The following is a 19517-nucleotide window of genomic DNA, read 5'->3' on the forward strand; positions in this document are numbered from 1 at the left end:
AACATTGGCCAGATCCAGTCTGCGCTAAAAAACTATTATGAAGATACCGACCCAGTGTTATCAAGCTGCAGTGAACTATTTTTCGCATGTGCGGTAAGCTAGGATACAACGTATAGAATGGTGATACACGCCAATTCGGAGCTGTTTCAGAACAGACATTTCTCCCTCGGACAAACAGAGGACCTCAGAAACTGGCAGGGCTTATCCCCGTCCACCCCTGCGGCCGAAGCTCTTCTCCCAATGACCGTACAACTTCCCCCTTCGGATCTGCTTACCAGCAACGGGACCAACTCAACCAACGGCGGGGACGACGCAGTCCCGTACGGCGACGTGGAGAAGATTGTAATCGGCATCGTGTTGTCCATCATAAATCTCACAACGATCGGTGGGAACTTGTTGGTCATCATCTCCGTGTGTATAGTAAAGAAACTCAGGCAACCCTCCAACTACTTAGTGGTGTCCCTCGCCGCTGCCGACCTCTCGGTGGCGTTGGCGGTCATGCCGTTTGTCATTATCACGGACCTCGTCGGTGGCGAGTGGCTTTTCGGGAAAGTTTTCTGCAACGTGTTCATCGCCATGGACGTCATGTGCTGTACAGCCTCAATTATGAACCTCTGCCTCATCAGCGTGGACAGGTAAGGCTTCTATTGGGAAAGTTTTCAGGCCTGCAAGATACAAAAAAATAATATTTGTATCATCATAGTTGCTGCCGTTAATTTCCATTCATTCATTTTGGTGAAACATATTCTGTACCATAACTGGATGACGTAAAACAGTTTTTCCAGGTTGATGTGCCCTTTTCTCACTCTAAGAACCTGCCCCTGAAAAGGTCACTGCACAGCACTGGTGGGGTTACTGTCACATGTAACATGTTTATATGATAGATTTTTATAGATACGTACATTTTGAAGCTGGCCAGGACACATAGCAGCAGAAACAGAGACATTTGGGGTGTTGGGGAGCAGGGCAGACATGCAGGCGGATGCAATCTCGACTCAAAGAGCGTATACGGGATCTGCTGTCGTGATTAAAATCCGTTCTGCCTGTTCTGGTAACTTGTTGCTTGACCTCACCAGAAGGTCATGGTTAAGGTCATGGAATGAGACTGGGGAAATGGGGGGGGGGGGGGGTGCTTTGGCTTAGAGTGATAATGTGTATGCTATGCACGTACTCAATATGTATGAATGCATTGGGGATATATCTAGAATATATACAGCATGTATGTAAGCTGAAAACCCAAAAGAACACAAGGGTTCATTATCTCTCTCCCTGCAACAGGCTGTGTTTTATTCAGACACAGCTTCGTAAATAGCGTTGTTTCACGTCGCCTGAGGACACAAACTTCCTAGAAACCTGCAGCCAAGTGACCTTATTACTAAGGGCAGGAGGGGAACACTATTTAACCATTTCAGGTGTCAGTTCACAAATACGTGACTAGAATGTCCTTAACTGAACAATCAGATGCTGATGTAACAGTCACTACTGTTGGCTGAAAGCAATGGAGTTCCAGAATTCTGACTTAGAATTTCAGGGGAAAAAAACATTCCAAAAAAACCTACTCGTGAAAGGGTTAATGGTTGTTTTTATTCTAGTCTGTATAGCGGTACCTATGCTTCATTATTTACTGAACCTACGTTCAACATACAGCTGCACAAGCATAACAACAAGGACAATTTTTTGAAAGCACAACAAAAACATAATTTTACTGAGGAATTTCACACAGTTGGCTAGTTTGAACCAGGATTGGGAAATGCAAGTAGAGCTTCTTACTTAAAAAAAAATCCTACATGTTTTTTTATTTTCCCATTTTCTCTTGATAGTTTAGATTCATATTTAATCCTGTTTTGCTTGTGTTTATACAGAGGAAGTAGTCTCGTACATTTGTGAGGCTCAGCGGAATGACATGATATTTATTTTGGGCGTTTGTGTCTGGGCAGTGTAATCCCTGCTTTAAGGGGAAAGGAAGCTAAACTCTGTGTATATACGTGTTCTGCGAAATGTCCTGCGTCTCCGGATAGAGATATCCCAAAGGACTGGGTCTGTGGTCTATCCTCTGCCAGAAGATTCCTGGATTTCCAAATTAACTGGCTGACCTCTGGCGTGAGAAAGATGCCGCTCCCAGATATTTAGAAATGTATTTGCCGGCCGGTATTTTTCTCAGAAGGGCACGAAGAGGAGTATTTGCAGAACAGGAAAGGGGAGGCAGCTGGACCACAGCAGCCCACAGGCAAAGACGAGGGAGGAGCAAACACAGGAGGGGTCAGAGTCACACACGAGTGGGAGGAGCCACACAGGAGAGGGAGGGGTTACATATGAGAAGGGAGGAGTCTTTCTTGAGGGGGGAGGAGTCACGTGAGACATTGTGTCATTTGTGTTGTTTGGGAAGAATGTACTGGTTTTAGACGAATGGGAGGAGTCAAGTGAAAGCGGAGGAGTCGGACATTAGAGATAAAACTCACACCACGAAGTCTCACACAATGTCCAAGACAGTGCCAGACATGGCGTCCCTTACAGGAACTAATTTTCAGCTCCCCCGCTTGACAGAGCAACTGACATTAACAATTACAGACAAAAGGTACATGCTGTTGAGTATCAACTCTCTCTAGCATGCTGGGAGCTGGAGTTCCACTGCCCCTTCCATTAATGGGGGAAACCTCAGTATAAAGGGTGTGTAGTTTTCCCCCCCCCCCCATCTGCAGTCATTGGTACAGTGAGTCTGGCAGCTCAGTGCATTAGGCACATTACACTGGCCCCTGGCCACGGTCTTGTCTTATATAAGACTATCTTGAGAATGGAATCAGACAAACCTTTCTCCGGCGCGCACTCTTACGCAGTGATAAGGGGCAGAGTCGTCTCAGAGACGCTCTCACAGTGACGACAGCTCGGCTCGACACCGTCAGCGTGCTTTTCCGCTAAGTGCATCTCCAGACCGGTACAAATGTGTTTATGGGGTTTCTTGGAAACGATTTTATCTGGATGTGCTGGAACCGGACGTCTGTGTCTTAGAGGAAGAGAGACTGCACCCCCCCCCGCCCCCCCCCCCCCCCCCCCCCCCCCCGCCGCAGGATCCTTATATCCTCCTGAGATCCAGCAAAAAAAAAAGTTTTACAATTTTTGTCTGACTTAATCCAAATGTGTTGGATGATGAAAACAAGTTGCTGTGAAAATATTTCAAATATATAACTTATTTTATTTTTATTGAATGTCCATGTAATGTATGTTTTTTTTTACATTCTCTGAAGACTTGTGCTTAGCATCAATACTGATTGCCTGAGGGAATGTCTGAAAAGTCCTCTCATGAATTCGCTTTTTAAAAACTCCACGAACAACAAGAATCAATCTGACCAATTGGGCATTTTGAAACTCTCGGGGGAAAATGTGCATGCGGTTCCAGTTAAAAAAAAAAATGAATACAGACCATTTAACATGAACAGTAAATGTAATGTTCTGCAATCATAGTTAACCTGTATTTGTGCATTAGTGATGCTGCATTTAGACTGTCTTGTCTGGTAATGTTGTTTGCCAGGTCTGTAGTTTACACAGACCAGGCGAACTGGAGTAGATATTGACTGGGGTCAGGCCAGATCATTATCTGGGCTACAGAGACCATTAGCAAGCTGGAATATAACCTGCGGTATGCACACTACTGTGGCCTTTTCACAACATTTTAAAGGAGGGAATATAACCTGTGATATGGATGGTACAGTAGCCTTTTCACAGTGTTTTAAAGGAGGGAATATAACCTGTGATATATATGGTACAATAGCCTTTTCACAGTTGTAAATAAGGGAATATGACCCGCAGTATGGATGGCACCATGACCTTTTCACAGTCATTTAAATAAGCGACTATAACCTGCGATATGGGTGGTACCATAGCGCAATAATAACTTCTCACACATGTGCATGGCAGATATTGACATTTTAACACAAACATGTGTTGCACCCCCCCTCCCCCGATACTAACCCTGAATGTCTTGCACAGACTGCGAAATGATGTCAGTTTCGGCGATTAGCTCGTTAGCTCATGCGTGTAACGATGAACAAGGGCCGCGTTCCCTCCGCATACATAAGGATGAGGGCAGAGAGTCAGATCGAGATTCCGTCTGAATTACTCAGGAGCGCTGTCTGTTCTCCCGGCCGCTTAATTGGATGTAACAGTTATGGCTGTTCTGGCAGGCGGCCCCGACGGAGGGTGGATTTTTCACCACGTATGTTTTGCGTGCCGTTTCCTGAGATCGGCACTGAGAGGGGGGGAGGGGTGTTGGGGTTGGTGGGGGGGGCGGGGGGGGGGGGCGGGGGGAGCCGCCGCCATCGGTTTTCGCGCTGCCAGCCGACTCGCTAATGGATCATGCTTTTATGTTATGCCCATAAAAAAAACCCTGATTCCTGGAGCAAAAAACAAAAGAAAAAAAAGAAAGAAACATGATTTAGGCACTTGAATTCTTTTCCGCCCTGGGCCCTCTCACTGTGAGGCAGAGTCTAATTTGTCACAGAGACTGAGATGGCGGCGTAGGGGCCAGATCACGGTTGTATGACAGCTCCGCCTCCGGTCAGTCACTGTGGTGTAGGGTGTGGATTTGGTGAGCTATGTCTCCACTGATGCAGAAAGGATCATTAAAATGACACAAGGTGCACACATCATACGCCTATCTGAGGTTTCTGACAAACGTATTTACGAAGGTCCACGTAGTGCTTACGAGGGTGTTGCGCAAGTCAATATGAATGAGTTACATAGCTTGTGCACACCATTTTTTCTCTGGTCCGCTACCTGCATTTCTGACACAGGGGACCAGATGTCCAGGTGCTCTGAGGCTCTTTCCCCCGCGAAGCCCGTTAGGTAAAAGTGCAGGTAATTAACGCGCTGGTGTTTTGTTTTTTCTTCTCACCCACTGTTCTAAACGCGATAGCGCTGTGCGTTTCCCTTCCTGCCGCGGGATGTTAAAAAGAGAAAGAGAGAGAGAGAGAGAGAGAGGGAGAGGGACCCAGGAGACGAGGGGGGGTGGGGGGGTAGGGGCTCAGTGCTTCTCAGAGATACCGGCTCTGTTCGCCCGGTGCAGCGCACAGCCCGACACGGAGAGAGAATCAGCAGATAAGCACCGCAGTACCGGCATCGGGTGGAAGCAGTTCAGCTTCCCTTTCCATCCCTCTGCCTGGGATGACTTTATGAAAAAGCCAGTATTTTTGTTTGCCAGCTAAATTTGGATCAGCCTTTGAATATTATATGATATTCTATTATATTATATACACTATATGAGCAAAAGTATCTGGATACCCCTTGCTCTGGGGCAGTTTTTTTGTGGTTTTGGGCGAGCCTCCTTAGTTCCATTTAAGGGCAAATCTTAATGTAAATGCCATTCGGATGATTCTGTGCTTCCAACTTTGTGGCAACAGTTTGGGGGAGGCCCTTTCCTGTTTCAGCATGACAGCGCCCCCGGGCACACAGCGGGGTCCATATAGAAATGGTTTTGTCGAGATTGGTGTCATGGAGAACTTGACTGGCCTGCACAGAGCCCTGACCTAAACCGCACCAAACACCTTTGGGATCAAATGGAAAGCCAACTGCAAGCCAGGCCTTATCGCCCAATCAGTGCCCGACCTCACTAATTCTCTTCTGGCTGAATAGAAGCAAATCCCTGATAAAGCCCACCCAGAAGAGTGGAGGTTGTTATAGCAGCAAAAGGTGGACCAACTCCATATTAATGCCCATACATTTTGGATGAGACGTTGGATGTCAGGTGTCCACATACATTTGGCCATGTAGCATATATGTATGTATTATATATATAATTATTATTATTTAATGTTTTGGAGGAACTGGAAGGCAGTCTCACGGAAGCTTTGCTTTGACGTAAGCGATGAACCTCACTGCCTGTGACGCTGTAAAAATAGAGCACCTCTTCTGTCACGGAAAGCGTTTGCGCATGGGAACACATTTCGGTAATTACTCACCGGTAACGTACGGGGGGGGGGGGCGGTGTCCTCCCGGGGCAAATCGACCGCGAATTCAACCGCGGTGCCGGCGCCCCAGCTCTCCCTGTCAGCCCTAATTTCACCCTCGAAATAATCCGCCGTGTCTTTTTCCTCCTCGTTCCTGAAATAAAGAGAGCAAGCAAGCAGAGAGAGGTGGATTGTGGGAAGCGAGTGTGTCAGAGGGGTGGGGGATGGGGGGAGGTCAGAGAGGGGTGGGGTTCAGGGAGGGGGCGGGAGAGAAGCAGGACGGGGGAGGGGGGGATGCATTCTGGTGATCTTTGGCGACAGCGCCAGGTTCAGGTGGGCTATGGCACGTGTAAAAATCAGTTTCTGTACATTGTGCATATGTACCTGCAAATAGTTTAAACTGTATTTAAAGGTGTTGACCACGAAACATTATTTTGTTTCTCTCCCATATTTCTTTTTTCCTTGGTTGCAGCAGAGAATTAGTATCACGTTCTAAAAGCAGAATACAGACTGAGTCATTGTGCAAGTGCATGCACATCAAAATACAAAAGTAATTTCCCAAAAGTAACTCCTGACAAAAAAAAAAAAAAAAAGAAGGTTTGAGACACTCACTGTCTGCTATGCTCCATCAAAAAGATCTTCACAGCAGGCAGAAGAAACGCTCTATCTCCCCATATCTTCTGCCAGAACACCGGGCAGCTGTCCTTCCCTGTCTCTATGATTTATACCTCTGCCCAGACCTGCGTCAGTCAAACCAAACTAAATACTGGGTCACCGCATAATGGTCTTGCATAGTGCATAACACTTTCAGTGGTATCGCAAAGATCATACAGTGGTCTTGCATTGTATATAAAGGTTCCAGTGGTAGCGCCAAGATCTTATAATATATTTATGAATATATTACGGGGCGACAGCTCAGGAGGTAAGAGCGGTTGTCTGGCAGTCGGAGGGTTGCCGGTTCGATCCCCCACCCTGGGCGTGTCGAAGTGTCCCTGAGCAAGAGGCCTAACCGCTAATTGCTCTGGTGAACGAGAGGCATCAATTGTAAAGCGCTTTGGATAAAAGCGCTATATAAATGCAGTCCATTTACCATCCATTTACCATATAATGGTCCTGCATAGTAAAGAACACTTCCATTGGTAGCACAATAATCAGTAGTTAAAATTAGTTTGAACTGGAGTGATGGAGCCACGCGTTCTTCGATTTATATAAATAACTCCTTTCATGCGCGTCCAAGTACAAAACTTGGCTGGATCCCAGGTTTAAAAAAAAGAAAGGAGAAATTCTGAGCCGTTGATCTTCCGATATTGACAGCAGTGCGCGTTCCGCGGGGTCAAAGCTACAGCGACGGTCGTCGTTTTCCGTCACAGTCACTTTCGCCGGCGAAGGATCCGGACACGCCATTCCTGCTGTCGGGTTTCCCGAATTTGCCCCGGCGGTTCACAGTCAGGGCCAAGGCCGGCGCGGAGCGTTAGCGACTGAGTCATCTGCCACCGATCCGTGAAAGAAATCGAACAGCGTCTCAGGGGGAGGGCCATTTGCTTGACAGATATCCGTGTTCAGATCAGTGGCCTGCAGAGTCGGGCCAGCTAGCGCACGGGGCAGGCGCGGCGCACCTTCCCAAAAAATCCCCATGATTCTTACACGGTGATCTACATCACCAAGACGCACTAATCACCCAGATGTGCGGGGCATAAGAATCACATAAAGAGGAGAGGCTGAGCACTCCGGCAAAGGTTTAAAACTGGCCCTGTATCGGGAGGCTACTGCAACGGTCCAGTGAACCTGCAGCACCAGGATAGCAACAATTCTTCAGATGGTAGTGAGGATAACTATCATTGGCATAATCGCCTTAAAAATCCATTAAATGCAACCTAATCACCTTAAAAATCCATTAAATGCAACCACCATATGTCTGCATACCTTGTTAGGCTCACTTCCTTTACAAAGCTTTGTCAATAAAAAAACAACAACAACAACAACAATAATACTGTAACACCATATTCATTGTACCCTAGAGACATGCTTAATATCTCAGAGATCAGACCAGATAGGTCGCATTTATGCACTGGATCACACAGATTTGATGTCGATTCTTTACGTGGAAACAGGAATTGCTATGTTCCCTTGGTGGTCAGTAGCGGATGAGCGCAGGGCAGTATCTTGCTGAGAAACTCTCGCGGGCAGTTTTGGCACGAGACCGGAGCGCGCGTGAAGAGCCTCCTCTATCTCTCTCTCCCCGCCTGCGACGAGCGCGCGTGGGAGTTCGTTTTGGAACGGTTCGAGGCGAATCCATTTAATCATTACCATTCATTTGCGCGACCGGCATTTATTGTTTTTTGCATCGCCGCTTGCCCGTACGTACCGGAACGTCGGATTTGACGGGCTCGCTAATGAGCCTCAAGCGGTTTTAATCTCAGCCCCGCGTCTTCGATGAGAGGCGGCGCACTGACGATACCGGCTCTCAGCAGGAGACGATGCGCTAAGCGCGAACATTAAGGCCGGGACCAATCTTCATCTGCTGCCGAGGAAAACGGCACTTAATGCAATAAATCACACAGGTTTTTATACGCAACACTAACGTCTTTTCTCAAAAAATTCAATCTCATATTCCCTTTCTCTTTTTTTGCGGGGATATACTCGAACACTTGGTTGTCAACACACACACACAATAACACTCACAATTTATGCAACACACACACACACACAAAGAACACTCATATTTATCATGCAAACATTTAGATACCCACTCTACTTTTCTCCATCAGCAGCCTATGACAAAATCAATTTTCGCGTTCTAAAATATCATGGTTTTATGATGATAAAACGGGTTATGGCACTACTGGAATATAATCACACAGCGTAGCGACTTAGAAATATCAACTATCCCTCCAACTATTTGTGCAACCTTTCCATCAGAGTGGAGACCAAACCAGGCAGTATATTTTATTGCTCTGAGCACAGAGATAATCTATTTTCCTGCCCATATTTTACAAACTGGAGTTAACATTTGGCCGTGAAGTGGAATCTAGATTATTTTCAGCTGCTATACAAAGTTTCACCATTTTACGATTTTATCTGCCCCATGAATAATGCAACGTTTCTTCTAATCAGATTACCCCACACATGGTACAATTGGTACAATCATATTACCCCATACATGATTTTAGATTTCAGCTAACATTTTAAGCAAGGCAAAAATCTCTTGGTCTGTCTCTTTCTGCCTCTCTCTCTCTCTCTCTGCCTCTCTCAATCTCTCCCACACATGTACACACACACACACACACACAGCAGATGAAACGGTTGTTTAAATCGAATGTCCAATGCAGTGTTCCCAGGTGTCCGATCTTTATTTGTGTGCCCGCTTTCTTCCCCGAGTCTGAGTCACTCCCATTATCCAACCAGTCTAAATATATCTGTTTCTGCATCTTATCATTTTCTCTGTTTCAGAGAATACGTTCAAGTCTAGTCAATAGATAAATAATGAATAATCGTTGATTATAAGAATTGTTTTCCAGATACCAATAATAATAATAATACTACTACTAATAATAATAAACTGCATTATGCAATACGAACATTACATGGCCTGTGGCTCTGTGGTTCAGCCGTTGTGGCAGTTAGTCAGGAAGCGGAGGTTTAGGCATTATGCCTCCAGGAAAGAGGGTTTACTGGCCCAGAATAATGTGTGGACCCCCTTTAAGGGACTGCAGTTAAGAAGCTCGTGAAAAGGGCTGTCACTCATGTTCACTGTGCAGTAACCTTTACTGTGACTAGGGGACAGCCTCCTCCCCCCTTACTCATTCAGCCACAGGACGTTCATAAACCACACACCCAGCAAACAAGATTTTGGTGCCCCGGTACATTCCTGGGAGACCCGTGCGTATGACAGGGTAGAACACCCACTGCCACAGCGTCACCCGTCATCAGAACCCCTTCATAAATATTCCCAGAATGCACCTGTCTGGAATGTTTCGGTTTCAAAGGCAGGGAGACGAACGCGCAGGAGCGCTCACTCGCGCACACATCCATCGAGTTATGGGAACTCTCGCATGAAGTTTTTTGAAAAAGTCCCACAATCCCAGGAATGTTTCAGTTTCAAAGGATGGGAGACACACACACTGTTACTTACACACACACACACACACACAGTGTTAATGAGCTGAGCAGTGCTGAGTACAATCTGCGGCATTAGCCTGGCTCTCTCCCACACTGCCAGGTCATACGAGCGATTTGCCGCGTATCTGAGACAGGGGACAGGACTGAAAAACTCAGACGCGGATTCTAACTGTTCTCTCGCCAAGGCTTGTCATTATCTCACCGCCATCTGGCTCAGCGCAACACCTCCAAAGAATTCTGGAAAGAAATCCACAAAAAAAGAAAAAAAAGAAGAAAAAAAAAGAAGCTAGCTACCTTTCACAGTGTGTTCTTATCGTCTACTCTGCTTTGTTTACTTGGAGACAAATCCTTGCTCAACCGGCCTCCCACACACGCAAACAGGACGCTCATCGCCTCTGCCGCTGCGGTGAGACTGGCCGTTCGGGGAACAAATGCGATCCACTATAAACACGCTGTTGACCCTCTGACCAAAAGGGTTTTATTTACACGCGTCAGAAATTCTTGGTCTTCTCGAGCTTTTGCATGTCTCCCTCAGCGAGGGCACGATAAGTATATGCATATTTATAGTACGCCCCCGCTCTGTTAAAAGTGTTTAGGCTGCTCATCTGTACGTCGTTTCACAAATAATAATGTGAAAACGTGTGGTAGGACAGGCATGGTTTTTAAAAAAGAAACCTGGCCTTAACTTTCACCAAGAAGACAACTTTCGGCCCTGTTTGATGAAGCAGGATTACTGAGTTAGCTGGATAACTGCACCAAGTAAAACCTGGAGCCCTCCCAAATCGGGAACATGCACTGAAGTAAGAAGAGCTGTTCTGGGTTTTACTGAGTGCAGTCATCCAGCTAACTCAGTAACCCTGCATCGTAAAAATACCCCCCTGAACTGGAAAGACACAGAGAAAAAATATCCACCTGCAAATGGGTGCAACTTCGGTAGAATATGTCACGGACCGACACACTCACAACCTCTCCAAAAACAGAATTAAAAAAGTTAGTGACACCTGCACCCAAACTCATAAAACGGAGCGCTCTCCCCATCCCGAGAGGGCCTCGGAGGGGGGCTCCATCTGCGACCCTGTGAGCATTCTGGGGGGGAGGGGGAGGAGGGGGGCCATCTGCGACACACACACACAAACCCCAGGCGTCCGGAAGCAGAGCTAATTGCATTAGCGGCTCGGGTAGAGATTCTGTGCCATTTCCCCCAAAAAATATAGTGGCAGCCTGTCCCAGAGAGAGCAGGACCAGACAGGAAGGGACCACATCTTTTCAGAGCTGTGCTCAGCAACTGCACTTTTCAAAGGAGGCTTTTATTGGTGAGCCTTTCAAGAGATTATTTTGTATGGGAGTACTTTATAGCACACACACACACACACATGCACACTCACACATACATGTACACACACACGTTCACACCCATCCAAATTATGCAAACTCTCTCGCACATAATTGCTTTGACAATCCCATGAATTTCTGACAAGTTGCCAACATGTTATGGTGGTTAGCGCCACGCTACATTATTCACATCTGGTTACGTTGCGCAAACAAAATGGAAGCATACCGGCAGCAGCATTAGTCATCGCGAATGTGAACAGTCAGCACTCTCAACAAGACTGCCGTCGTGCTGTGAACCGTTCCTCTGAGCCGCTTCACGTTCTAATAATATCGGAGGTTAAAGGTGCGTATTAGACACCGTGCCGCGTGGAGACACACCGCTCATGCAAGACGATTAAAGTTGATGACTACACAGCTTCCAGATGGAGTCACTGTGCAGTGAACTCAGAGGACTAAGGAAGTGTGGACGCAGCTTCTGTTAGATTCTCAGAACAAAAGGTACTTTTTCATACCTTTTTTTTTTTTTTTCCCTGGTACAAACGCTTGTCACTGGGGTGGTATGCTAGAGGAACACAAAATTGTACCTCTGGCCAGTGATACATAATTAATATAGACCCTTTTTGGCTTGTAAAAGGTACTAATTAGCACTCAAATAGACTTTCATTTTACTTCCAGGGGTACTTTTAGGAAATTTGTTCCTTGAAGAACAAACATGTCCCCCCATGGTACCTATTTCTGTGAGTGTGGAGGGTTTAATTTATATGCGAATGCTCCTTCTAGTCCGTTTTTGCCCTGCCAGCACCTGAAATCAGGGTTTAAAAACATGTTCTGATGAACAGGTTATAGAAAACAACACCATGACACTTGAAATGTTCAAGTCTGAAACCTGTGTTGACTTGCTGACAGACCCCCTGCAATTATAAACTCTCAAAATAGACACCTGTACTGCTGGGAAGCTGCATTGATGATGGGTAATTCGGCAGCTTGGAAACTGGGATGTATCCATATTTATGAGGTAATTAAGTTTTCAAAACAGTCAATTAACTTTCTCCTCATTTGCTCCTTGAAACCTCAACATTGTTTGTGCGCAAACTTCATTATAAACAGCCAATTCATATTAGTTAACACAAATTGCTCAGCTGCTGAAATTTATTTCTAATCATTTATTATTTAGTAATTAACTAATCACTTAAAAAACAAAAGTAGCACATTTAAAAAATTGTGGTTTCTCACCCTCCACTAACATTTAAACCAACCGAACATTTGGCTATAGTGAGATGTTCATTAGTGCTGGTCATCATCATCATCTCCATATCTCTGACATTAACATCTCCCTATGAAAGTTTGTTTAATTTCTGTACAGATAAAATCTAACTAAAGATGCACGATGTATGGGATATAGTACCCTATTTCTTAATATATGAGAATGTGAACAAATTAAATAGAACGTAAACTGGGTTATCTTAGTTTTAATTTCAATCAGTCAAAATTATTATAATTACTCAGTGACACAATTGCAGTCATATTCATAATGCATAATAGCAGCAAAGGGTCTTCTTTTTTGGACTGATTGACAGGCTAGCAACTCATTCAAAGCTCAGCCAAGTCAAACACAACGATTAGCAGCCAAAGTGAGGGAGAAGCCTTCACCATCTTGTATTCCAGTTCAGTCGAGGGCCAAGGAGACAAGGATGGATAAAATATGTTATTTGGAAAGAGCCCATCATCTCCCATAGCCTAAAAGGCCTTCCGTACCACGGACAGCGGTGTTCTTGCACACAGGCAGACACAGCTGGGGTTTGTCCACAGTCAACTCAGGTGTTGCTCATTGCCTGTTATAAGGGTGCTGTCCTGTGGGACATGGAGAGACCAGCTTACACACTGTCGCTTGGGTGGTCTCTTCACTACACACATAGCTCACTACCAATCACGACACTCAATTTAAAAACGTGAATGTTTTCCTTTATTGCGTTTATTTGTGCACGCGCTCTGGAATTCAGATTAATGAACCTGCAATTAAAGACTACCTGAAATGTTCACTTCCTGTTTGGACGCACTGTTTGGTTTAGTTGTTTTGGCTTTCTCGTTCCTTTTGTTCACTAACCACCCATTTTGTGTGCGTGTGTGCATTACTCATCCAAAGGAGGTGAAAGGCCTGGTGGCTTCCCATTAGAGCCCACCTCTCTTTTCTAAATCTCTCCACGGCAACACAGCAGACCCACGCGGCGGAGAGCGCCAAACCGCCAGGACATGCCCTCACTTCCGCTGCCCCCCCCCCCCCCACCCCCTCCTCCCACCCTCCGACCGAGATCGATACGCCGCTGCCTGCCCACACCACGGCCCCTCGGACTCCTCCGTCAAACCCGAAAATAAGACACCGCGTTCGTCTTCCCTCTCCCCCCCCTCCCAACTCCCACCTCGAGAGACGCGGACGGGCTTGTCGTGGCTGACGGGCGTTCGATTTAGCGGGTGGTCGAGCTTGGCGGCTCCGCGATCGCGCGGTTTTCCAGATCAGCGGGTCTGGCCTGATTTCTGTTCACGCTCAGCTTCCCTTCTGACAGTTTTTTTTGGGGGGGGGGGAAGTGGGAGGTGGGGGCTGCCAGCATAAAAGTGACAAACTCTGATGTTAAGCCTCATCACACCCCCCCACCCCACCCCACCCCCATTTCCTTGTGCGCTCTGACACGAGCTTTTGTGCACGGCGCAGGGGAACCTGCTCGCCTGCAGGACGTCCCGTGGGCAGTCCCCATTCCCCCCTCGGCGAGCGAAACCACTCGGCGCGCCTGCTGAAGGGTCTGGAGGAGTCCTCGTCATCCCAGGCTCCGGCAGAGGCGTTCGCCATCTCGAGCGGCGCCGCGGTCGGCCTGAAATCTATTGGACACGGCTGCTCTCAGGTCCCCGTGCAGCTCATTCCTAAAGCGGGTCACGTGATCTCCGGCCTGGGTCCTATGGTCCTCGCATCCCACACTGTGAAACCCCAACGGGTTCGAGGAAACAAGTCGCCTTGAACCATTTGAACAGGGAATATGTTCACTGGTCTTTTAATGAAATATTTTTTTCTTACTCTTTTTATTAGAGTTATATTTCTCAATTTTTCACGTTGAGACTCCTCAAGTCACTTAAGACTGACACTCAGGTAATACAGTGTAAGTCAAGGCTTGCTATCTCCAATCCTGGAAGGTCACAGTCTGTCCTGGTTTTTCTGATTTTCTTTCAATCAGCAGCCAATTTAGGCCCATTTGGAAGCAAGCAGTGCAGACTCCTTAGCCAATCAATGACTGAAATCAAGTGCTTACGTTCAGAGACTCATCAAAAACCAGCAGACGTGGCAGCCCTCCAGGATCTGAGTTTGAGATTCCTGGGCCAGGTCCCCCCGGTCGAGGTGGCAGGAAGTTCACGGCGGGGGGATGTAATTGGCTTTGTCGCCAGTCGACCGTAGTTCCTGGGATTACAGCTGCCTTAGCCCCTCCCACTGACACGCTCTCTCTTGTGCAAATGTGTTCCCCGTTGCCATGGGCAACCTTTCATCTGGTATCCACCAATGACGGCGCAGCAGGCCCTAGGCAATGGCGAAAGCCTTTGAGAGAGAGAGAGAGGGCCGTGAAGCACTGCTCTGAGAGGGGAGGACGCCTGTCTAGGTGCTCGTTCCAGTCATTAACACTGATGCCAAGTCCACTCTTAACACCCGCTCTCCAATCTGGGTTTAACTTCACACGTCGGTTTTTTTCCCACTATAAACACCCTGACAGGGAAGTAGGTCCATTACTCATAATCAACAGACGTGTAAAATGGCTGCCAAATGTGTCGATGCCGGGTGTGTGTCTCGGGGCCACTCTTGATCCGTATGCATCTACGTCACTCCTAGGATGCCCGTCCTGAGAAATTAGGAATTGATCTATCAGATGTGAAAATGTACCCCCGGTACAAACAGCAATAACCCTCTCCATAGAGCCATAGAACATCCCTTCTACATTACGTAACAACGTCCAAACCACAAACTAAACACTTCATGGTCCGTATTTACTATAAGCATTCCGCAAATTACCGTTAGTACCGTTGGCGCATGTTTTTAATTTAGCGGATTGTTTGCTAAAACTGGTTCCGTAAATGTGCACAGCCGCGGTGAGTTCATTTAAATGCACTGCCGGTATTCAGATTGTCATTTTTACGTACCACACAATGTCACATGAAATAGCCTACACAACAAGCAGAAGACCAACAGAATCGTTTATAAATTGTTTTTGTTTATTTTTTATATATTGTTTTAAATAAAAGTTCGTAAATAGTATGCACATGCGAGGCACCGAAGTTGTTGAAAGCTTTTTCAAAAAAAAAAAAGTGTTCTCACAGTCCTGGGTAATTTACTGTTTTTAACATTTTTTTTTTAGGACCATTGTGCTCCCTCAAACGTATAATCATAATAGACCACTGATAGCATAATGTCTCCTAACCGCGGGAAAAAAGCTTCAATTATAATGACCTCATGAAATCCAGAGCAGGACTAAACAGAGAGGAACGTTCAGACTCCCCCGTGCGCGGCTCAATGAAAGGTCTTTTTGTTCTGTGGGGGTCTGACGGTGCTCTCGGGTCACAAGTAAATGGGAAAATCATTGTGAATCTCCATCATTATCCCCCTGTAATTGAAGTTCCCCCCTTGGCGGAGTGATTGAAGAGCCCGCGGTGCTCTTAGCGGAGGCTCGGCCTGATTGTCTCTCCCTGTTCCGGCGCATAAGCTCAAACGCCGCCACTTGGCCCTCGTCGGCTCGCGGGGCTTTTCTGCAATTCTGCATATCAAAATACTGCCGTTGTTCCCTCCGTCTGGTTTTCCGGATTTTCGCGGACCTTACACTTTGACGCCGCTTGGGCATGGGTTCGCAGATATTAATTCTCAATCTATACAAAATCGTTTACGCGAAGGAGGCTTTATGAGAGAAGTAATACAAACTAGAGCACAAACTTGCCGTTATCACGGAGAATTCAGTCAACAAGGAATTTTTGTTTTGATGATTAAAGTGCCATAAAAGGTTGAAAATCATATTATTAAAAACCTCGCTAGAAGGCTACCCCGCACTACACAAGTACAGACACCATAATACATCGATCGCTTTTTAGTTATTTCTTCTAGGGCTGCATTAAATTGTTGGCTTGTTTGCGTAATATGTCCACTTTGTCTTATTATACAGATATACAGATATAGCTCTCACGTCTTCATCGGTTAACCCCTCAGTGTCACTTTAGCAACAACCCCGTTCACCTCTCCGGAAACTTCTGGTGAAAACCCCGACGAAAACGCCACAGTTTCGGAACGAAAGCACAGATGTTCAGACGACAGCTTGCCCACGTCGCCAGAGACCAAAGATGTGCTCTGACTTGACGTCACTGCGCAGAGCACTAAGCAGACGCGTGCTTTGCCTTGCTCTGGGGCGGGCATTTGTCCGCGAGCCCGTGAATTTCACAGAGAGAAAATTAACTTTAATGTTGGATCCGGAAATTGGATTCAAATATTCTTTGTCTGTGTCTGCCAGCCAATTGCGCGTTAAACATCTGTTGGCGAATTTCAAATCGAAAACTTCCCGTTGTTTAACAGGCTCTTATAATTGCGCTTGGACAATTAAGGCACATGCCGCGATCACCGAAAAGCAGAAAGCGTGGCCTTTTTATATGAAACATAATAAAATATGAATGCAGTAAATGCTGTGCTTGGATTGTACACGCCTATTGCACTGTGTAGTGTAGGAGTGTTAAAAAAAAATACAAGTACTAAACGCAACAGCAGTTTTCCTTCCTGTTTCAAGGCATTGAAGACACATGAAGTACAACACAAAAGACGATTAAATGCCAAAATGCTTAAAAAAAAAAAAAAAGCCCGCCCCCCCAAGGTAAGTCCCGGTTCCTCTTCCTTCCCCTTTAACCCCTCCCTCCCCCCTCCCGTTACCTTTTCCGGCAGGTACCTGGGGATCATGCGGCCGCTCACCTACCCGGTGCGGCAGAACGGGAAGCTGATGGCCAAGATGGTGCTGACGGTGTGGCTGCTGTCGGCCTCCATCACGCTGCCGCCGCTGTTCGGCTGGGCCACCAACGTGACGGCGGAGCGGGCGTGCCTGATCAGCCAGGACCTGGGCTACACGGTGTACTCCACGGCCGTGGCCTTCTACATCCCCACCGCCGTCATGCTGATCATGTACTACCGCATCTACCGCGCCGCCCAGGTCAGCGCCGCCCGCCACAAGTTCATCAGCTTCCCGCGGCAGAGCGGGCGGCCGGGGGCGGGGGGGTCCGGGGGGGCAGCGGGCGGCGGCGGCGTTGGCGGGGTCGCCGGGGCGACGGGCGAGCGGGGCCCGGGCGAGCGGCGCATGCCCCGGCGGGAGCGGCTGCTGGAGGAGTGCGCGGCGCTGTCGCGGCTGCTCCGGCCCGAGCGGCGGCAGGCCTCGGTGTTCAAGCGGGAGCAGAAGGCGGCGCGCACGCTGGGCGTGATCGTGGGCGCCTTCACCTTCTGCTGGCTGCCCTTCTTCCTGCTGTCGGCCGCCCGGCCCTTCGTCTGCGGCGTGGCCCGCAGCTGCGTGCCCCTGCGCCTGGAGCGCACGCTGCTCTGGCTGGGCTACGCCAACTCGCTGCTCAACCCGCTCATCTACGCCGCCTTCAACCGCGACCTGCGCGCCACCTACTGGAACCTGCTGCGCTGCCGCTACCGCCACATCAACCGCCGCCTGTCCGCCGCCGGCATGCACGAGGCGCTCAAGGCCAAGGACCGGCCCCAGTGCATCCTGTGAGAGAGGGGGGCGGAGCTGGGGGGCGGAGCCAATGCATCCTGCGAGAGGGGGGGGGCTGGGAGGCGGAGCCAGTGCATCCTGTGAGAGAGGGGGGCGGAGCTGGGGGGCGGAGCCAATGCATCCTGCGAGAGAGGGGGGGGGCTTGGGAGGCGGGCTGGGGGGCGAGCCAGTGCATCTGTGAGAGAGGGGGAGCGGGCTTAGGGAGGCGGGGCTGGGGGGCAGAGCCAGTGCATCCTGTGAGAGAGGGGGTGGGGCTTAGGGAGGCAGGGCTGGGGGCAGAGTCAGTGCATGCCGTGGGGGAGAGGGGAGCGGGGGGCTTAGGGAGGCGGGGCTGGGGGGCAGAGCAGTGCATTGTGAGAGGGGGGCGGGGCAGGGCTTAGGGAGGAGGGGCTGTGGGGGGGGCGGGGCGGCGGAGACAGAGTGAGAGGGTGGAGTGGGGGTGGGGGAAGAGGTGGAGATACAGTGAAAGGGTGGAGTCAGGGGCGAAGTCACAGACAGTATTGTCACGTTTTGTCATGTCTTGTTGGAGGTGAGTTTCGAGTTTTTCAGAGACTGGACTAAGTTTCCACTCATGGAAATTAACAAATCGGAAACTTCTTATAAAACGAGTGAAAAAAAAAGAAAAAAGAAAGTTCTTTCTTTTGGACTGGATCCCACGATGTCAGCAGCCTGTGTATGTTCTCTATGTTCTTGAGGAATTAAATCCATCCAGGGCTCATGGAATACTGAAAAATATTACAAAGTGTAAAACATATGACTACCTTCATGTGCCAACGGCCTAGACTATTTATATTGTAGATACTGGACTGTAAATATTATTTTAAATTGTTCATAACATGGTACAATTTTAGGACGAGGTGTTGATCAAAAATGACAACAAAAAACAGGATTTAATATTTATATCAATTAATGTGAGTATAATTTGGTATTAGTAATTCATATTGTCCATCACTACATTAGTGATACTTTGAGTATCAATAGAGAACACGGCCATCTAGGCTTGTGATGTCACTAGTCATGTGACCTACCCTGAGCCATTCTGTGAATAAACACCAGAGATCACAGCCTAAAAGGGTGATGTAAATTCATGCTGGAGAGATCTGTTTCCCCCAATGGGTAGGCATGTTGTGACCCAAGTTCCATCTTTTACTTCAGCACTTCCTGGATTATACAGTATCTGGCACTTGTCTTGACTCAGAATCTTTAGCATCATCTGTGCAGAACAACCTTGCCTTGAATTCATGTATGTTCGTACGTATTTATTTGCATATTTCTCATATCTGTGAGCACGTAGCAAAAGGGGCATCGCTGTCAAACGGAGATGTTGTGTCTGCTTCTTGCGTTCATTCTCAAATTC

The 19517-nt window shown here is 47.7% G+C and overlaps 1 protein-coding gene across 1 annotated transcript; it reads left to right on the top strand.

Annotated features, from left to right (window-relative positions):
* The first annotated feature begins 117 nt into the window (after nt 1-117).
* On the top strand, nt 118-18180 carry LOC135254516 (5-hydroxytryptamine receptor 7-like). Its single transcript, XM_064334738.1, has 2 exons — nt 118-635; nt 17338-18180. Exons 1-2 carry the CDS (start codon nt 118-120, stop codon nt 18158-18160), a joined length of 1341 nt encoding a protein of 446 aa, XP_064190808.1. The 3' UTR covers nt 18161-18180.
* The last annotated feature ends 1337 nt before the right edge of the window (nt 18181-19517 follow it).

The sequence above is a fragment of the Anguilla rostrata genome, chromosome 5, assembly GCF_018555375.3.
Source record: "Anguilla rostrata isolate EN2019 chromosome 5, ASM1855537v3, whole genome shotgun sequence".
NCBI classification, from domain to species: Eukaryota; Metazoa; Chordata; class Actinopteri; order Anguilliformes; family Anguillidae; genus Anguilla; species Anguilla rostrata.

Bases quoted from the DNA above. Each gene is read 5' to 3' on its own strand.
- LOC135254516 (XM_064334738.1), top strand. From the start codon at position 118: ATGGTGATACACGCCAATTCGGAGCTGTTTCAGAACAGACATTTCTCC. The intron at 636-17,337 runs GTAAGGCTTCTA...CTTTTCCGGCAG, and splicing joins TGCCTCATCAGCGTGGACAG to GTACCTGGGGATCATGCGGC.